Source organism: Malaclemys terrapin, chromosome 19 (genome assembly GCF_027887155.1).
Source record: "Malaclemys terrapin pileata isolate rMalTer1 chromosome 19, rMalTer1.hap1, whole genome shotgun sequence".
NCBI classification, from domain to species: Eukaryota; Metazoa; Chordata; order Testudines; family Emydidae; genus Malaclemys; species Malaclemys terrapin.
The window spans coordinates 13,945,928-13,962,357 of record NC_071523.1 but is presented as its reverse complement, the minus strand read 5'-3'; the positions used below and the strand labels follow the sequence as shown (position 1 = coordinate 13,962,357).

Genomic DNA, 16,430 nt, shown 5'->3' with positions numbered 1-16,430 from the left:
TAAATAGCTTTTGGCGAACTACAAAACAGAAAGCAGGTGGTCTTTGGTGTTGTAAGAGTTTCCTGCACATTGTAAATGATTTCTGGGGTGTAAAGCACTGTTTTGTGTGTAACCTTGTATCTACTGGATCAGGTAAAGTCAGAAGTTCTTACTATACTGTCGTTTCAACAAAAGGTGGTTTATTGGGAATGTCTGCTCTGCTACTGATCAGAAACACACATCTCCTAGACTAAAGGGACCTTTTCTTGGGTCAGATATTTTGCACCCCTTATGAATAGGCCAGGTGAAGCCTGTGGACCCACCTCATGAGTAAAATTTGGAATACTGAGCTATTACATTAACTATTGAGATGGCTGTTTTTCTCTGGTAAATACTTCGGATTATGCTGAGTACATATTCTTTTTTGGTTGTGGGGTGGGGATGGGCAGGAGTGCTGTATGATATGAGCATCAAATCAGCTTAATTTAAAACCCTGAATCCTCTCCTCTTCCTCCCTTGCTTCTCTTCTCCCTCTGGAACTAGAAAACTGGCGGAGCTGAGTGTTGATGAATTTTTAACTTCCGGATTTGAGTCCGAAGTTGATGGTGACTCAGAAGAGGAGACATCAGAGCTTGTGGAAGAGCCTGCTAACGGGAAACAAAGCCAGAATGGGCAGGCAGGAGGAAAGAAGAAGAAGCCACTCAAAGTTAAAACTGCAGAAAAGTAAGTGTGGATCCTTGTTGATTGGGGAAATGTGAACAGTCATTTAAGGTGCGTTAGGAAAAACTTTTTCACTAGGAGGGTGGTGAAGCACTGGAATGGGTTACCTAGGGAGGTGGTGAAATCTCCTTCCTTAGAGGTTTTTAAGGTCAGGCTTGACAAAGCTCTGGCTGGGATGATTTAGTTGGGAATTGGTCCTACTTTGAGCAGTGGGTTGGACTAGATGACCTCCTGAGGTCCCTTCCAACCCTGGTATTCTATGATTCTTCCACTCCACTGACCCACCTTAAAAAGTGTTTCAGTTCTAAGCACCTCATCTTAAAAAAGCCTGAGATACTGGTGCTTTGTCCACAAAATGAAAACAATACCTAGCTCTTACATACCCCTCTTCATCAGTTGAATTCAAAGTGCTTTACAGAAGAGGCCAGTAGCATTGTGGAGTGGACTATGTCCACCCTGATTGAATTGGCCCTGTCAACACTGGTTCTCCACTTGCAAAGTAACTCCCTTCTCTCCATGTGTCAGTATATAATGCCTGCATCTGTAACTTTCACTCTATGCATCTGAAGAAGTGAGGTTTTTACCCACGAAAGCTTATGCCCAAATAAATCTGTTAGTCTTTAAGGTGCCACCAGACTCCTTGTTGTTAATTTGCCCACCCTTACAATAGGGACAATGAGGCACAGAGAGGTGTGACTTGCCCAGGGTCACCCAGCAGACCAGTGGCAAAGCCGAAAGCACTCAGCCCCAAAACCCTCTGCTCCAATCTACACAGAGCTTTGTTTAATCCATGCTGAAGCACCGTTCTTTGCGTCCGTCTACACTACACCAGTAATAGAATCCAGGGGCTCAGTGACAACATCTTTGACCCCTGAACTGATTTTCCTAAATTGGTTGGTTCTAGCTATAAGTGTGGACAGTATCTAGCCATGTTTTAAGCATATCCTCTAATTGGGTACATGTCCCGGGATTGTAGACTGGCTGAGGGATGCAGTAAAGTCCTGTTTATGCTACAAATCTGAACTGGATTAGGGAGCAACTGTTGTTGCTGGGCTTCCTGGCTTGGTACTATGTGTAGAAAATTAATGGGCCTTTAAACTTGGTTGGAAAATCTGGCATGGACTTTTGGCTGTTCTCACTGGCCCCCTAGAACATTGCCTCTCCATTAGCAGAATGTCAGGGGTGTTGTGGAACTAGAGCTAGCTAAGGTCTGATTGTCGTCGTCCTCACTTTTCACTGAAAAGTTGCTGGAATTTATTTGTTTAAGCAGTTTTTAAATGTCACATTTCACAATTGGTTTTCCCCACGACAACATAAAAAAGTTTTTACCTGGTGTGACGTTCCCCTCTGGTATTATCTGGACCGGTGATCTGCTAGGTCACTCCAATCCTTGACTCTGGGAGCCAGCCTTAGCCTGCGCTGCTGTGAGAACCCCCACTCCTGGGCTGTTCACACGCAGCCTCTGGCATGTCAGCTGCTCCCAGCTACTTGCAAGCGAATGACACTAGCCAATATCTCCGGTCCCAGAAACAACCCTAGGAACTTCCGTCTTGCAGTGTCCAGTTATGCCCACTGGACGCTGCAAGCTTATGAGTTCGTCAATTTAACAAAGAAATTGATATGTACCAGGCTTGTTATCCCCATGGGAGTCTGACACACTTCAAACCGAACGCACTGCTTCAGGTAGAACAAACAAACAGATTTATTAACTATAAAGATTAAGTGATTATAAGTCAAAGTACAACAAGTCAGATTTGGTCAAATGAACTAGAAGCAAAGCACATTCTAAGCTAATCTTAGCACTTTCAATGTTCTTACAAACTTAGATGCTTCTCACCACAGGCTGGCTGGTTGCTCTTCGGCCAGGCTCTCCCCTTGGATCAGCGTGTGGTGTCTGTAGATGTAGGGGAGAGAGAGAGTTCACATGGCAAATGTCTCTCCCATTTATCATGTCCTTTCTTCCCTCTTGGCTTTGCGCCCCCCTCAGAGTCAGGAGTCAGGTGAGTATTACCTCATCGCAGTTCCAAACTGACCAAAGGAACAGGGGTGACTCCCTGGAGAGCCTAACAACTTCTTTTGTTGCTGCCTAGGCCAGTGACCTTTGTCCCTGTGAGGCTGGGCTGGGTTTGTCCCATACCTGCCCTGATGAGGTGTGAACTGCCTCTCTGTTCTTGGAGAGTTTTTGCCTCCGCTTGCTTTAAGCCATGAGGATACATTTTCAGCTTCATAACTATATACATGAAATTATAACCTGTAACGTTACTGTAACAATTACTATAACATCACTATAACAACCACTCTTTGCATTAGATACCACAACATCATTTTATAAAGATGAACCTGTGGGTTGTAGGATGCTCCCCCGAGGTACAGAGCATCACACCTGGGTTGTATTATAAGGTGATATGATCTTATGGCCCGTGTCTTTGCCAAGTTTCCAAAGTGATGTGTTCCCTTGCAGATTCCAAGGACAGCTTTTTTTGCTTCCCTGTGCAATTTGGAAGCACCTTCCTGAACAAAGGATGTCAGCAAAAGATGTGAATGACCACTTATTTTAACCAAATCCAATGGGTTTTCTCCCAAAGCAAGCAACGAAAGATTCCCAGAATCCTGTGCACTGTGGCCCTCATTCAGGAACGCCAACCTTATTTATGACAGCATTTAAGCATATACATTTTAGAGTCAGGGCTTTTATGAACAGCTTAGATTTGTTTGCTTGTACAACTCCTAACTTACTTTCCGCTCTGAATAAATAACCAGGTCTTAATTCTTCTGATCCCCCTCCATCAGGAAAGCGAAGAAAGGAAAGGCAACCGAGCACAAAGACCAACTCTCGCGGCTGAAGGAACGAGATCCTGAATTTTACAAGTTTTTGCAAGAAAACGACCGTTCCCTGCTGAACTTCGATGACTCAGACGGCTCTGATGAGGAGGAGAAGGGTCTGCACACGCTGCCTGAAACGCTGGAGGTACTGGTTCGCCTGGTGGATGGAGGAGTATCCTAGGCGTCTTTAAAATAGGTTATCTTCATGGCATAACTATTGCTTCCGAGTTTCAGTGCAAGGGCTGAATTTGCTTCTAGTGTGATGATACAGAGCAGGACGGAAATATCTCCTCAAAGGTCTGCAGGCAGTTAGGGCTGGTGGCTTGGAAACCAGTTGTGGATTTAAATAATAATAATACAATCTAGCATTTCCAGCAGCCAGTTCCACATTCCCTAGGCTTTATGCACTTTCCCACCCACACACTGGAAGAATTTCCCATGTGCAGAGCACCCTTAAACTCCCCAAATCGCTCCAAACAGCCTCCTTCTTCCTAGTATCTATTATTTTATTCCCATAGCTCTTAGGAGCCCTAGTTGTGGGCCAGGACCCCACTGTGCTAGGCGCTGTAAATTTCTGCACACACTCGGGTATTTGAGCTGCTGTCCTGTATGTCACGTGCCTGTGTAAGGCTGTGAGCTCTTTCTGGGGTTGACGACTGTTTGCCATTGTAGAGGGCTTTGTTTTTACTGTCTCTGAGTCGTACGCGTTGCTAGTGACAGAGACAGGAGTAGAATCCAGTGCCTCCGAGGCCCGGGCTACACTTAACTTAGGGTGACGTAGCTACGGCACTCGGGGGTGTGGATTTTTCACACCTAACGCCTGGTGTAGATGCATCTAGGTCCTGGGAGAGGCAGTGTTCCTACAGTGGCAGAAACACCCCTTCTGTCACTGCAGTCTGTGCCTATGCTACTGACTTACAATGTCACAGCTACAGTCGGCCCATAGTAGAGACGTGGCCTGACCTCCTGTCAGCCGCTCTAGCCACTTGGTTGGTTTTCCTTTCAAGGGGCTGTGGTGGGTGGGGGAAGCGGAGACTGATCTGCAAACCCAGTGTCACCCTGGGGGTGTCTCTGACCGTTGTAGGAAGCAAGTGACGAGGAGGAGGAGGAGGAGGAAACGGTCAAGCGGAAGAAAGCCGACTTTATCACCGTGACTTTGAAGATGGTGGAACAATGGAAACAGGCTGCAGAGGTGAGAGATGGGCCCGCCGGGGGAGTGGGAGGGAGGGGGTTGGGCTGGCCTGCATCTGTGCATCAGCAAATACCGAGGGCTTGGGCCCAATTGAAAGGCCTCCCCCCAGCCTTGCCTTTTAAAAACATATTGACGCTCGGCACCAGGGAGATGGCCCAGGCACCTCCTGCCATGCACTGGGCCTGCCAGCTGGGGGGTGAAGTGGGTGAAATGTCTCTGCCTTGCTGCCTCTTGGTCTGTGGTTGGTTCCTGTTGCTGCTAGTTAAAAGCACGAACGGTATTCTCCTCAGGCCTGCTGTCCACACAGGCTTTGTACAGTACAGCGATGTCCTGTTTTATTGAAATAGTTAAACTGGTATAGCCTCCCCGCAGATGCAGTTATACCAGTATCGCTTATGCCCCTTCCCCTAGGGAATAGTTATACAAATCTGAGGCACCTTTATGCCAATATGGGGTGGGCAGGGAGGTTGTACTGCTTTAAGTGCATAGCATAGTTAGTGCAGGGCAATTATTGTATGTAGACGAGCCCTAAGTAACTGCCTGATTGTATTATTTGCTCCCTTCTATCACCCCACTGCATCATCTCCTGTTTGTCCCTGTAACGGGTTGTGCTCACCACCGTGGTGCTTCCTGCTGGTTGCTCTAGGAATTAGCTCTGCGCCCTCCTCTGGTGGTATCTCACTCTCTGTCGCTGCTTCTCTACTATCTCTGCTGTCTGTGGGGACCCGCGGCGTCCTCTTCAGGGCACGGCCCTCTGGCTGTGCCCCTAGCCCATTGTCTCCCCCCTTCCGGGGGAACTGGCAGTCCTTCGCCCAGCCTCTTGCCGCAGTGGCGAACTGCAGCCCCTAGTCCAGCCCCTCGCTCGGGGGCAAACTGCAGTCCTTTGGCTGGCCCTTGGGCCAGCCAGTGGGGCAAAATGGGGGGGCCCAGGCCCACTCGCTACTCTGGGCCCCAACCCAGGAACACTGTGGCTGGCAGCTGTTCACGGCCTCTCCTTCCCCTCTGCCGCTACCTGCTTTCCCTGGGCCACTTCCCCATAGCCCCAGCACCTACTCGGCCCCTGTATCAAGGCCTCAGGCTGGAGCTCTGCTTGCTCCACTGACCCTGCCCAGCACTGCTCTGTTCCAGGCACTCCGCTCTACAGGCAGCCAGTCCTTCTCCCTCAAGCTCCAGGGAGAGACTGAGCTCCTCTCTGCCCTGCAGCCCTTCTTATAGGGCCCTGCCTGGCCCTGATTGGCTGCTTCTAAGCCGTCCTCTGGTTGGCTGGGTTCTGCACAGTCACTCCAAGGGCTGCTGTTAACCCTTTGCCAGCCAGTGAGGGGCAGCTGCCCTGTCACAGTCCTCTTAATTTAGGGCCCAATCCCGCATGCGCTGATGTACGTGAGTGACTTGACTTGCATGTGTGGACGTTGCAGCATGGGCTAGCCCCCGGAGGTTCAGCCGGCCCAATCCCCTGGGTCTGTGCCCGAGTGGCTAGCCCATGCTGCCTGTGCCGCTGTGTCCACACTGCTATATTTAGCATGCTGGCTTGAGCTGAGCTAGCGTGTGTCTGTTCCTGGGCTCGGAGGCTTGCTCCTAGCTGCAGTGTGTAGACATACCCACAGAGTCCCGTTGATTGTATGCTTTGGGGACAGGCTTCTCTCTGTCTCTGAGCGTCTTCTGAGTAGTATAAAGACCCCCCTTGATAGTTTTCCTCCCCCAGGTTGTGGCTGTAATTCCCAGAAATCTGGAGTCCCAATCTACTCGGTTTTTGGATCATCTGGTCTAGAATCTGTGGCTGAAGGGCTGTTGGAGCCCATGTTCTAGAGAGGCTGATGGTCTCCTGTGGTTAGGGGTGTATCTCCAGGGTAAAGCTGTGTGTGTCAGGTGTGGGAGAGATCAAATTTGGTGCTGGTCCACCTCAGTAGCATCTTTTCACCCAGAAAACTGTACACAGAACAGCATGATCAAATGATCACGCTGAGCAAGACTGTTCTGCCAACCGTGTAACGTGCAGATGAGGCATCTGGCTTGTATAGGTGTGACACTGAAGCCTGCACGGTTACGGGCTTGACCAGGGGTTCTCAGCTTCAGTTTGCGGGCTGTGTTAAGAGGCCAACGAGACTCCAGGGTTTCACATGAGGTCACAGAGCGAGTGAAGTCGCACCTCTGTTCTTGACTCCCCAGGTTTCCTCCTATGTACTCTGCCTCTTGCATGTCCTGCAGATTTTTATAATAGCATTTAGAATACTATGTAATGTGGCAAGTCATTCCCCCCTTGCCCCCCGGTGCCTCAGTCTCCCCAGCTGTATAAAGGGGATACTCATTCTTCCCTGCTTCTGTGAAGCACTTTGAGATCTATCGATGAAAAGCGCATAATGAGGGATGATTATTAATGAAGGAATATAGCTGCCTCCATTCTCCCCTCCCTTTATTGCTAACATTTCTTTATTCCTCTCTCCCAGAAGCAATTAACACCCAGGCTCTTCCATGAGATCACTCAGGCCTTTAAAGCATCTGTGGCAACTACCAAAGGAGATGACGGTGGGGCCGACCCCAGCAAATTCAAAGTCACTGACAGTGCCGGTGAGAGCTTTTGTCCAGGCTGTCTAGACTTGTTTCGAAAGGGGCAGGTGGCATGGGATAAGGGCCTGGTGAGGAGGTGGGTGCCAATTCAAGGCCGGTCAGGAGAAAATGAGAAAATAAAATCAGTGGAAATGAAAATGATCTTCATCCTAGTTCCATGCATATCTCGTGGCTTTCAGTTTAACTGCATAACTCCTCCAGATGAGACAGGATCTATGCCGCCTTGTATAGTGCCCGTTCTGGAAGGGGGTCCTGAAGCAGCAGGATTTCAACTAATACTGTTCCAGCAGACCTGATACAGCACTGAGGGGTGTCGGCAAAAGTAGCCTTATCTCACAGCCCCATTTGCTGCTATGGTGATGACCGTGTCCCACCTAAAATTGTGACTTAGAGTCAACCGCGATTCTGCCCTTCCAGCATTAATATTTCTTTATTTGAAGTATGAAAGCATTGTCCCAACTCACGTGCATCCGTCCCCTGGAAATGTAGTTGCTGCATACGTTTTTTTGAGAAATGTGGCTGCTGGAAAAGCTTCTTAATGCACCCTGCTTAGAATCAGCCCTGGATCGTTGCTGCATTTCAGAAGCGATTGAGGATGTCGTCTCTCATCTCCGTAGTGCCCATGTGGAACACTGCAGCCGCTCAATGTGGCTTCCCTCCCAGACACACTTTTGTTTTCTAATTCAGTAAACTACGTAGCAACGAGGTGCTGTCCGATGACGTTGCTTTAAAAAAAACAACCCCCAAAACACGTAATTCCTGGTTTCTTGCCTCTTATTATTCTTTGTATTGCAGTAGTGCCTAGCAGCTCCAATCATGGACCAGGGCCCCAGTGCACTAGACGCTGTACCAAGAGAGGGACCTCATGCGCACGGGGGTCCCTGTCCAAAGAGCTTGCACTCTAAGGAATCTTACTCTTCAGGAAGGAATTGCTGAGTGGGGGTGGGTAGAGAGAGTGAGAGGAGACTGATATGTGCCAACCTGTGAAAGACCCCAAACCTGTCTAGCCTAGGTCCTGTTCTGAGTTCATTGGTGAGAGTTCTGTGTCAGGTTAGCAAGGGTACCGGGAAGTGAATAGGAAACCAGTCGTAAGTATTTTACTGACGTGTTCTTTTTTGGTTCAGTGTTCAATGCCCTGGTGTCCTTCTGCATTCGGGATCTCTTTGGCTGCCTGCAGAAACTGCTTCAGGTGAAGATGCTGAAAGACAAATCAAAGTAAGTTCAAGGCAATTGCACTGCAGATAAGTGTCATCTGGGCCTTTCCCAGCACTGAGGCCTGGGTATGCAGGTGGAAGAATTGGCAGAGATGCAGCTCTTGCAGGTGGAAGAATTAGCAGAGATGCAGCTCTTCCTGTGTAGTGGAAAAACCGTTTGTCCATGCCTATGGGCTTCTTATCCTTGAGCCTCGATCCTTCTGAATTCCCCAGTGCAGGAGGCGTCCAGCGTGACCCTTTTCCTCCTGCACTGGGGAATTCTGAAGGATGTGACGTTTTATTTGGGGTGAAGGGAAAAATGGTTTGTGACTGACCTGCTTGCCCTTGAGATGTGACTTGATAACGATTCACCCTTCTGCTTTCAATGTTTACTGCTGCGGGTGTGCTAGGCCCCAGATCATGGTGGGTTGAGAGCAGGAGCTTCCAGGTTTGACCTGGTCAGCGTTAGATCGTGGGTGGAATGGGGAACAGCAACGCGCAGCTGGGCTAGTTAGGGTACAATTAATCCCTTGTTCCTAAATGTAGGCATCAGTCCAGCAGCTCTGTGTTGCATTCCTCCATGCTGTCATCTGATCTGACTAGAGCCTTCATTAGAGATGGGAATTTCTGACTCATGGGCCCAGTTTTGTTTGCTGGAATTCTGGTTGGCTGCCAGACTGCCTTGGTCTGGGATCGTGTATTGATCCAAGATAAACAGGATTGGGCTGGAGCAGTACTTGGAGGGGTGACCTCCAAGGGTCATCCAGGGCTGTGGGAGGCTTGGTAGGTACCATTCTTAGCTCTGAGTCCACCCTGGGCCAGGATGATTGGTAAGCACAGTGGTGCTGGAAGTAAAGCTCTGACCACCTGTTAAAAGATCTCCAAGCACTCTCTGCAAGATGTGTTAGTCCCTCTATCTTGGCCATGTTCCACCTGGGATATCTGTGTTCTTCATTTACCAGAATCTTCTCTGTGGTTTCAGCTGCATACGGTTTTTTTTCTTCTCTTTTGGCCCTACAATCTTATGCAGTGTTATGTAGCAGGAGTGTTCCACCCCAAAGGTGGTCGCACTTGCACAGCGGATAGAGTAATGCCTGTGTAAGTGTGAAAAGTGCTTAAGCATCCTAGGTAGGTTTTAATGCAATTATTGTTAATGTCCCTGTTTGGCCTGGTTAGGGACGGGATGGGGGTTGAGGTCAACTCCGAGTTTACTGTTGGCATTGGTGGCGAAGCATAAGTCTCAATTCCTTGTGCTGTTGCTCTGAGATAGCAATATAGTGCTGATTGCAGAGAATAGTTCCCCCTTTCCTCCTTGCAGTCCTTACTGATGCAAACTCTATGTGAAGTCCATGGTAGGTTTGCCTGGCAAACACTCAGCCCTGCAGTTATTAGTCCATGTGGGCGTGAGCTCATGAGTGGCACAAGTGAGATCTGTGCTTTCTTCCCCACGCCGGCTAGGCCACCCATAATCGTACGTCATAATCCATGTAACTCCAGCCGTCTCGCAATAGAAAACAGTCCTATTTTTAAGCCATGGCCCCAGGGTGCCTGAACAGAAGGTAAATGGGGCTGACTGCCAGACGCCCCCACTCCGTTTCAGCATCCGTTCTGTTAGCCAGATGGAGAGGAATGTGGGGGAGCTTCCCCTTGTGCCCTGGAGTAATGTCGTGCAGGCCTGGGGCACCCTTTGGATGACAAAGCCTTACTCCTTTTATAATGAGATTGTAACGCTTTTACGCCCCCGTCGCCTCGCCGCGTGGAAGATGCTGGTTTCCTGGGAGTTTCCGTAGTGTAATGATTCATTGTCACTTTTAGCTCTAAACTAAACGCGACTCCCACTCAGCCTGTGTTCTCTCCCTGCTCATTCCTAGGATGGTGCTGCCCTCTACCAGCCCACTCTGGGGCAAGCTGAGGCTGGACGTCAAGGTGTACCTGAGCTGCACCATCCAGGTAAAGACCTGCAGCGTGTCTGTTGTCCTGGGCACCGCTGGGTTTCTGTTGGGAAGCAGGTTTGTATTGTCGTGTGGCTAGGATCAAGGGAGATGCACTGCTTGCTTCTAGCTAACTGTCCCTTTAAAGGTGACACCTAAGCAAACACAAACAAGCCAGTTGACTGTGTTAGTGGCATTAATTGCTCTGATTTCACAAACTTAGCTTCCTTGGGGAGGCAGTTCTCGCAGTTTTACGGTCACGCCTGCTGTCGGCTCAACTCAAAATCTCGTCAGGTTAAAGTCGTTTCAGGTGCTAGGTCTGCTCCTGCACCCTAGCACCACTCTTTTGTTGGCTTCATAATCGATGCTCCCTTTCCTACAGTGAAACCTGCAACAAGGTTATGTTTCTCAGGCGCCATATCCCAACCTCACCAACTATAATTCGGCTCAACTTTATTAGAAGATCCCACCCGTGCTGAGTTGCTGGTGTCCAGTTTTCCAGGGATGGTCCACGTGTGTTTATAAAGCTGGGTTCCTCTCCTCCTAGATCAAGATTTTTGGGGAAGACTTAGGGAAGCCAACAGACTGTTTCATTGTGTACCCCCAATGAGAGAGAATTGGACTTTTTAAAAAAACAACAACAAAACACAACTAGACGGCATAAATTGTTCAGTCTCCAAGGCAGTGTGGGGGTTTGGAGGGAAGGGAAAGCAGGTAAACAAAGTGAAAGTGCTGACACCCTTCCAGGGCATCAGCCGGCAAAATGATTCAGCAGAAAAGCATTCCTGAGCAGCAAAGCCTTTTACTCGATTAACTAAGGATTGCAATAGAACAGAAAAAGGCATCTGTAAAATGGGGATAATTATACTTTCCTCCCTTAGAGAGCTAACAATTAAAAGCTCTTGATAAAAGCTAGGCATTGTTATTATTATTATTAAGATGTTTCACGCTTATAGGACAAGAAGCAATGGGCTTACGTTGCAGCAAGGGCAGTTTAGGTTGGACATTAGGGAGTTTAGGAAGGGTGTGGGATCGCCGTCATTGGAGGGTTTTAAGAACAGGTTAGACAAACACCTGTCGGGGATGGTCTAGCTCAGGGGTGGGCAAACTACGGCCCGTGGGCCACATCCAGCCCATCAGACCATTTAATCTGGCCCTCAGCTCCTGCTGGGGAGCGGGGTCGGGTGTTTGCCCCTCTCCGGCGCTCCAGCTGGGGAGCGGGGTTGGAGGCTTGCCCCACTCCGCGCAGCTCCCAGGAAGCAGCCGGCAGGACCTCCCTCCGGCTCCTATGTGCAGGTGTGGCCAGGTTGCTCTGCGTGCTGCCCCATTCATAGGTGCCGCCCCTGCAGCTCCCATTGGCTGCGGTTCCTGGCTAATGGGAGATGCATGGGTGGCAGCTGCGGACGGGGCAGCACGCAGAGCCGTCTGGCTGCGCCTCGAAGCTGGAGGGGGGACATGCTTCCTGGAGCTGCTTGTGGTAAGCGCCGCCTGGAGCCTGCACCCCTGAGGGCTCTCCCCCCTGCGGTGCCCCAATCCCCTGCCACAGCCCTGATTTCCCCCCCCCCCCCCCGCCCTCCGAACCCTTAGATCCCAGCCCAGAGCCCCCTCTTGCACCCCAATACCCTCATCCCCAGCCCCACCCCAGAGCCCTCACACACACATCCCCGCCCCCTCCCGCCCCCTGAACTTCTCACTTCTGGCCCCAACCCAGAGCCCGCACCCCTAGCCAGAGCCCTCACCCCCTCCTACACCCCCTACCTCCAATTTCGTGCGCATTTATGGCCCGCCATACAATCTCCATTGGCCCTCAGGCCAAAAAGTTTGCCCACCCTTGTGCTAGTGCCTCTGCTCTCTGCCAGAGGACTGCTGGGGAAAGCCTGTAAATCACTGGATTGCTGCCACCACCACGGCCCAGCCAGCCCAGGGGCCACGTTGGCTGTTCTCAGCCTCGTGTAGGCAAAGGCATTCTCAGCAGTGCTCCTGGCCAAACCCTCTGCCCCCCATCGGAGATAGCGTCTTGCCTTCCCTAAGGCTCGCTAGCCAAGTGTGGCGAGACCCTGGTAGCCAGGTCCCTCGAAGCAGCGAATTTCCCACTCTGCTGGCCCGGCTCCTGGATTCGCTCCGAAGTTCTTTTGGGCTTGGCTTATTGTAGCCCGAACCCCGGAGTGCGGGTTAGGCTGCTCCACACCTGGCCCCCAGGAAATGTTTGGAGCTAATGGGAACGGAAGGAGTTGGGTGGGAACCAAGGGTCTGACCGCCATCTCCTTTTGCCTCCCCCTTGTAGCTCCTGTCTTGTTTAACGGAAGCGTCTGTCGGAGCCGCTGTGCTTCACCACGTCAACGCCATAGTCCCTTATTTCTTGTCGTTCCCAAAGCAGTGCCGCATGCTGCTCAAGGTAAGGCGCAGAATAATGGAAACTTAATTTAGTGAGAAGCGAGACCTTTGTGTGCACCCCACGTGGTATTGGATATTTGGGGTTGGATACCCTGTCTGGGGCCCTGAGCTCAGTTCCCTGTTGCTTTCCTGGGCTGTTCTTCCGTTAAGCACCCAGGCCTCCATTTATCATCGTTGGGTGCCAGCCATCACCCTTCCGCCGAGTTCAGCGGGGGCTTGGATCCGCCTGCACGTGGCCATGAATCCCCACGGCACGTCATGCGGGAGCGGTACCCGTTCCGGAGAGACGTGGCGATGTTACAGCGAAGCTGTTTTCCTAATCGCCTCGAGAGTAATTGGTGTCTGTGTATGTGTGATAGCGTTTTCCTCTGGAGGATCGGGGGTGGAATATTTGTGCAGTGACTTAGTCACAACCGCTGAGCGTGTGAGAGAGACAAAGCGGGAGGAGGAGTGGCGTGTGGGCAAGAGGGCAACGGGAGCGTTAAATCAGAGAGGTGTGACAGTGCGGCAGGCGAGCCGAGCTGGAGACATGTATGGCCGGTGATGTTTGTGGTGCTGCATGCTGAGATAAGGGTAATTTAAATTGCTTGTTTCACGGCCTCTCACTAGCACTGTCAGGGAGGAATTTTCTGTTCTGCACAATTGATCAGGTTCTGTAGGGGATTTTTTTTGCCTCTCTGAGCTGCTGTGAGAGTCGGGATACTTACAATTGTGTGTGTTCTGGAGACCTCAGCCATGATCCCATGTACCGGCTGCTTAATAAGAGAGAATCCCTACCCCAAAGAGCTGGCAATCAAACTAAACTAGATCATTTCCATTTGACAGATGGGGAGCACAGCTCCTAAGATTAAATGACTTGCCCCACATCCCACAGGGAGTCTGTGGCAACGGCAGGAATTGAGTCCAGGTCTCTTGTGTTCCGGTCCAGTGCCCTTAGCCATCTCCTGCACCTCAGTACTGGACCTTGATAAGCCAGTGATCTGAGGTGGTACAGCAAAATCCTGTCTCGTAAGCCTCTGTACTGTGTTCTGTAAGACCAGGGAGGGGATTGAGAAGTGTTCGGAGAGCATTTGCTTTCCAGGAACCAGAGTCGGGTTGGCTCTGGCTTGAATATTGGGTGTGCTCTGTGTAAAGTAACATGACACGGGGTTGGCAGAGTGCTGTGCGACACAGAGAGCTGCTTGTAGCTAGAAGAGAGGCTCCTAGTTTGGTCAGGAAACGCCTGGGGGGAAGTTGAGTCAAACTTCAAACGTAGGTGCCTAAATCTAGACGTTGAAGTCCACGTATAGGCCCCCACGTCTGAGTGGCCTGACTGTCAGTGGTGCTGAGCACATTCGCGGACAGGTGCGTTTGACAACGTTGATCTTGGCGCGTAACATGGAGGTGGCTTACGGCCAGGCTGTGGGGATGGGATGGCCACCAGTGCAGAGCTCCTGACTGCCGCACAACCTGCCCTTCCCCTCTGTCTCTCCGAAACGAAAGGTCCGGGGAAGCTCTGGCCTCTCTGTTGATGGGATGGGATCCTGTCCTTTTGCTCACCCGGGCCTCTCTCCTTCCTTTCCTCTTTAGCAAGCCATCCATCTGTGGAGCACGGGCGAAGAAACCGTGAGAGTGCTGGCCTTCCTGGTACTCAACAAGATCTGCCGCCATAAAAAGGAGCTGTACCTGAACCCTGTGCTCAAGGTAATGGCAGGGTGCGCTCTGATAATATAACAGTAATACCTAGCTGTTAACATCTGCAGAGCTCGGTCTGCTTTGCAAAGGGGGCCAGATGCATTTTCTCCATTTTGCAAATGGGAAACTGAGGCACTGGGCGGTAAAGTGAGTTGCCCAAGGTCACCCAGCAGGCCAGTGGCAGAGCTGAGAGTAGGCGCAGGTCTCCTAAGTCCCAGCCCAGTGCAACGTCTGCTAGGCCATGTGATCTACCTGTGTGTGCTGGCGCTATGCTGCTGCTCTGACTCCAAGGGCATGTAGACGCACAGGCATGCAAGTGTCCTAGGGCACGGGCAGCAATGTAGATGCCGAGCAGAGACTGCGGGTGACATGTGCGGCTACCTGCAGCCGGAAAACACACTACGCCCCCGGCAGCTGTGTCTGAAGGTCACAAGGCCATCGACCAGCTGAGCGAAGAGAGTATCCGGGGGTAGCCGTGTTAGTCTGTATCTACAAAAGCAACAAGGAGTCTGGTGGCACCTTAAAGACTAACAGATAGTCTTTAAGGTGCCACCAGACTCCTTGTTGTTTTTGAGCGAAGAGAGTTTGGTTTCAGCCAAACGTCCGTGTCACACAAAGCATCCCCACAGCTGGCATTGTCCGTTTGTGCCGGGGAGACCCCAGTGTGAGCTCCCCTCTCACCTGAACGGGTCAGGCATGAGACTCGCTGGCAGGGGCACCATGAGGAGGTTTGCTCTGCCTATGGCGCGGCTAAGCAGAGGGCTTCAGTCGCCACAGCACTCAGGCTTGCCCCTGTCTTGAGCACGGATGTGCCGGAAGCCAGGCGGTGCCGAGGTTTTGGCTGAGGGTTGTTGGAGGGCGCTCCTTCCCTGCCCGGATTTTCATTCTGACTCCTCGGTTCGTGCCTTGCCTTTTCCTGCAGCAAATGTACATCTCCTATGTGAAGAACTCCAGGTTCACCTCCCCCAACGTCCTCCCTATGATCAACTTCATGCAGCGCACCCTGACGGAGATGTACGCCCTGGATACGCAGGTGTCCTACCAGCACGCTTTCATCTACATCCGCCAGCTCGCCATTCATCTGCGCAGCGCCATGACCCTGAAGAAGAAGGTAGGTTCCAAACCCCAGCTTGGGGAACGAAGTCCATGCGGGGAGTTTTGCAAGCTCCCGTTACGTACCCCCGATGTCGGCTTTAACTCAGATTGATGTGACCTTGTGCATGGTGAAACAGGGAAAAAAATCCCGGTCCCTGCTTCAGTGCCGCTGGTCGCAACAGTTGGGAGACGCGGTCAGTGAAGGGAGCGGATTGCCCTGGTGGAGCATTGTGGCTGAAATGCCTGTTCACCCTGGAGCCTTAAGCTGGACCCTGAGCAAGGGCATCTCGTCTCTTTAGGCAAGCCGTGCTCCAGGCCCGGCGCTGGGAAGGGGGTGGGAGGCTGTGTAGATGAGACCTGTAAAACCAGGGTCAGTCTGCTCAGCATAGACCTTTAAAGATTTCTGAGTAGGAGTTTGCCCCAGCATCCTTGGCTAATTACCTCTTCCCTCTCAGTACACCCCACTCCAAACTGCTGGGAAGTTGTGCACCTGCCTAGCCTGCTCCAGCCCAGTGGTGGGAGATGTGACTTGCCCGCGTGTGTTTTGCAAAGTGCTTCAGTCTCTTTGGGGTTGAACAGCATTGTGTAAATGGAGACAGGATTTCGATCCTTTCTCTGACAGAGACTCCCTACCGGGACTGGGGAAGCTTGGAGTTCTTGGGGGGTGGGTGGATGATTTACTTCATGATCTGGTGTCACTCCCAGGAAATGCCTTCCCTGGAGCCTCTGATGCTGTGTCTGGGAGAGCCCATAGGTGCTGGAACCCTGGCTTGAAATGATTGCCATTATATACAAGATTTACAGTTTGATGCAATGGCTCTCAGCACCCCCACTATACAAATTATTCCAGCACCCCTGGGAGAG

General features: G+C 51.1%; 1 protein-coding gene across 1 annotated transcript in view; it reads left to right on the top strand.

The window, feature by feature from the left end:
• NOC2L (NOC2 like nucleolar associated transcriptional repressor) overlaps positions 1-16,430 on the top strand; it is an 83,720-nt gene that overhangs the window by 1,198 nt on the left and 66,092 nt on the right. The window contains exons 2-10 of the mRNA XM_054009062.1: positions 523-702; positions 3,490-3,667; positions 4,607-4,714; positions 7,159-7,279; positions 8,404-8,494; positions 10,344-10,422; positions 12,688-12,798; positions 14,367-14,480; positions 15,394-15,582. Coding sequence (XP_053865037.1) covers positions 523-702; positions 3,490-3,667; positions 4,607-4,714; positions 7,159-7,279; positions 8,404-8,494; positions 10,344-10,422; positions 12,688-12,798; positions 14,367-14,480; positions 15,394-15,582 — 1,171 coding nt within the window. The remainder of the gene's footprint in view (positions 1-522; positions 703-3,489; positions 3,668-4,606; positions 4,715-7,158; positions 7,280-8,403; positions 8,495-10,343; positions 10,423-12,687; positions 12,799-14,366; positions 14,481-15,393; positions 15,583-16,430) is intronic.